General features: G+C 72.4%; 1 protein-coding gene across 1 annotated transcript; it reads left to right on the top strand.

Annotated features, from left to right (window-relative positions):
- The first annotated feature begins 359 nt into the window (after nt 1–359).
- LOC137144028 (calphotin-like) lies at nt 360–3,191 on the top strand. The gene has a single exon (XM_067534164.1). It carries the CDS (start codon nt 360–362, stop codon nt 3,189–3,191), a length of 2,832 nt encoding a protein of 943 aa, XP_067390265.1.
- The last annotated feature ends 397 nt before the right edge of the window (nt 3,192–3,588 follow it).

The raw sequence follows: 3,588 nt of genomic DNA, 5'->3' as shown, positions 1-3,588 counted from the left end.
AGTGCTTATTTCTTTTGACCCCTATTCACCGCACTCCCCAATGAGCTTGTGACCCCCCCCCCCCCCGTCCCAGTGCAGCCGGAGGAGCTGGAACCCCCCCCCGTTCCCGCCCCGCCCCCCCCCCCTTGCGGCACCCCCCTCCCCAGCCTGCAGCCTAGCGGGGAGGGGTGGTGAGCCGTTCTGTCTGTCCCCCTTCCCAGACCGCCCTTGCCCCTCGGTGTTTGCCCCTGGAACCCCGCCCTGCTCGCAGCCTGGCAGGGCGGGGCGGTCTGTCTAGACCCGCCCCCTTCCTCCTCCCCCTCCCCTTCCGGTTGCTTGCTCTTCCGTGCCCCCCTTTGATGGATCAGGCGGCCCCTGCGATGGTCCCTGTCCCCTCCCCTAATCCCCTTCCCCCGCCCGCCCCGCTGGCCGCCGATGCGACCGCTGCTCCTTCTGCCACCGCTGCCCCTCCCGAGACACCGGGGGCAGCCGGCGCAGGGGGGGCCTCCGCCGCTGCTGCTTTGCCTCCCTCGACCGGCAGGAAGGGCCAGGGTGGGAAGAAGGGCAAGGGCCCCGCCCGGAAGGCCCCGCCCCCCGAGGGGCGGGCCTCCCTCCCTCCCGCGGCCCCGCCATCGGCCGCGGCCCCGCCCTCCTCTGCCATCCCCTCCGCCAGCTCTGGGGGTGCTTCTGCTCCCCTCCCCAGAGCGTACGCCCAGGTGGCTGCCCCCCGTCCAGCCGCCGCCTCGTCATCTGCCCCTGCCGCCTCCTCTAGTTCCATCTCTAGTGGCCGGGGCCCCTTCTCCACCCTGACCAGGAAGCATGGCGTCCGCTGCCTCCTGGTCCCCGCCTCGCCCCACGTCGAGACCTATGTGCGGGCGTTGGCGCGGGTGGTGGGGCCCTCGGCCATCGTGGCGGCCTCCAAGATGTACGGGAAGGTCGTTTTCTTCCTGGCATCGGAGGCCGCCGCCCAGGAGGCGGTCGAGAGGGGCCTGGCGGTGGGGGGCGTCTACGTCCCCCTCGAACCCTTGGAGGACCTGGGCGTCCGGCTGGTCCTGACCTCCGTCCCGCCCTTCCTCCCCAACGCTGCCCTGCTCCCCTTCCTCTCCACCCTGGGGAAGCCCATCTCGGTCCTCAGCCCTCTCCCGCTGGGCTGCAAGGACCCCGCCCTCCGTCACGTCCTGTCCTTCCGCCGGCAGGTTCAACTACAGCTGCCGCCGGCGGTGGCGCGTGACGGGGGGGTCCTCGAGGGGTCCTTTCTGGTGCCCCATCAGGGGGCCCACTACCGGGTGCATTATTCCTCGGGGGAGGCCCGGTGCTTCCTCTGCCGGGCGATGGGGCATGTCCGGAGGGATTGCCCCTTGGCCCGGCACGGAGGAGCGCCTGGGCCGCCCGAGGCCCTGGTGTGCCCCGGCCCTACCACCGCCAGCAGCCCTGGCCGCTCGGCGCCCGTGGCTGCCCCTCCTCCTCCTTCGTCCATCTCCGCTCGGGACGCGGGGGTGGCCCCCCCGTCGTGCCCCGGTGAGCGGCCGGACCCCGTCGCCCCCGCAGTGAGTTCTGGGACGGGGTCCGTGGGGGAGAGGGCGCCCGGGTTGGCTCCGGGCTCGGGGGAGGGCTCGCCCCAGGGGGAGGTTCCCCAACCCCTCGCTGCCCTGTCCCCGCCCCTTGGACCCTTGATTTCACCTCCCTTGCCGCCCGACCCCGGCCCTGCGGGCCTGCCCTCCGTCACCACTCTGGAGGGCTGGGTGCTCGTCGGGGAGAAGCGCGGCAAGCGGAAGAAGGCTCGGCACCTCCCCGCTCACTCGGACGGGGAGGAAGCCCCCCGGAAGTCCCGGAAGGGGGCTGTCCCCGCTGAGCCTTCGGCTGCGCCCCCCGACGGCACCCCTCAGGTGACGCCGGTCGAGGAGGCTGTTGCAGCAGCACTGCGGAGTAGCTCCGCCCCCGTTCTGGAGGCCCCCTTCGCCCCCCTCCCTGCGGGAGCCGCGGAGGGCGATGTCTCGGCCCCCCTGCCCCCCTCGTCCCCTGTCGTCGATCCGGCGGCACTCGGGGTGGCGGAGGGGGACTATGGCGCTATCTTTGCCGAGATTGAGGCCCTGGGTCTGACCCCGGTTACCCAGGGGGAGGACGACCCGCTGCCACCGGGCCTCGGTCTCGGCGGTCTCCTGCCGGCCCTTCCCCTCCCTCCCTCTCCTCTCCCCCAGACGGCTGTCCCTGCCCTCGCGTTGCCATCGTCCGCTGCCCCCGACTGCCCGGCTGTGGCCGGCTTTCCATCGGCGGCCGCCGGGCCTCTCGAGGCGACGGCCAGCGCCGAGCAGCCGGGCCCTGGGGCGTCTGAGGCAGGGCAGCTGTCTCTCTCCCCTTCTGGGGGCCCCGCCCTGAGCCGCCCCCTGTCTGTCGTGGGGGCCGTGGGCGCCGGGCTTGTCCTGGCGTCCGGGCCGAGTGTCATCGAGGGCCCCCTTCCTGATCCTGCACCCCTGACCCCTGCGCTGGGCACGGAGGAGTCCTCTCCTGGCGGGGCTGCCCCTGGGGCCGCTGATCCTCACCCTGGCCCCGCCTCTGCCCCTGATCCCACCCCCGGCCCTGACTCCGCTCCCGCCCCTGATTCCGCTCCTAACCCTCCCCTGCCCGGTTCCCAGTTTATCACCGCCCCTGGGGTTGTGCCATTCCCCTTACCACCTGCTGACTCCCGGGAGGCGGTGTTTGAGTTGTCCCTTCCACCTGGGGCTGCTGGTTTCCCTCTGCCGCCGCTCCTTGTGCCGGGGGTCGAGGCGGGCAGCGCGGCGCCCGTGCCATCGGCGCCGCGTCGGGGCTCCGCCCCTTGTCTGCCCGTCTCTGTTGGCCACGGGGCCGCTGCTGGGCCCCGGCCGGAGGACGGTCCGGGGTCCTCTACCCCGGCCCCCAAGGCGCTGCGGGAGGAGCTGCGCACCTTCCTGGCCGACTGTCGTGGGGCCAGGAATCGGGTGCAGCTCGCCCTGCAGCGCTGGGGGGATTTCCATCTCGTCCTCCAGGCCGTGAGGGCTATTCTGAAAGAGGGGAAGGGGACCGGGCGGCCGGACGCTGCCTCCTACCGCCGGGCCCTCAGCTTCCGTGACTCCCTGCTGGCCTTTGGGGTCGGTCACGGACTGCTGCGGGGCCTGACGGGGGCCGCCAGCGTTCCTGCCAGTGAGGATCCTCCCCAGCCCTCCTCATGGCCCCAACAGTCTTTGCCACTTTGAACACCAGGGGCTGTAGGATGGGTCTCCGCAGGACCCAAGTACTCTCCTTCCTGCGGGAGGGGGGGTACTCGGTCGCGTTCCTGCAGGAGACCCATACGGATCCGGCCGCCGAGGCTGCTTGGCGGCTGGAGTGGGGGGACGGGGTGTTCTTTAGTCATCTCTCCGCCCGCGCGGGCGGAGTGGCCACCCTGTTCTCCCCCGACCTACAGCCCGAGGTGCTGGGGGTTGCCGAGGTCGTGCCGGGTCGCCTGCTGCACCTCCGGGTCCGATGGAGGGGCTGGCGTTGAATTTGGTCAACGCCTATGCCCCGACATCGGGCTCGGAGAGGGTGCGGTTCTTCCAGCAGGCGTCCGCCTTCCTCGGCACCTTGGATCCTCACGAGTGCCTGGTCCTGGGC

The sequence above is a fragment of the Emydura macquarii genome, unplaced genomic scaffold, assembly GCF_026122565.2.
Source record: "Emydura macquarii macquarii isolate MOO-44397 ecotype Brisbane River unplaced genomic scaffold, CSIRO-AGI_Emac_v2 contig_67, whole genome shotgun sequence".
Classification (NCBI taxonomy): Eukaryota; Metazoa; Chordata; order Testudines; family Chelidae; genus Emydura; species Emydura macquarii.
The sequence above is the reverse complement of the archived record's forward strand: the minus strand, read 5'-3'. Positions and strand labels throughout refer to the sequence as shown.

Bases quoted from the DNA above. Each gene is read 5' to 3' on its own strand.
- LOC137144028 (XM_067534164.1), top strand. From the start codon at position 360: ATGGTCCCTGTCCCCTCCCCTAATCCCCTTCCCCCGCCCGCCCCGCTG.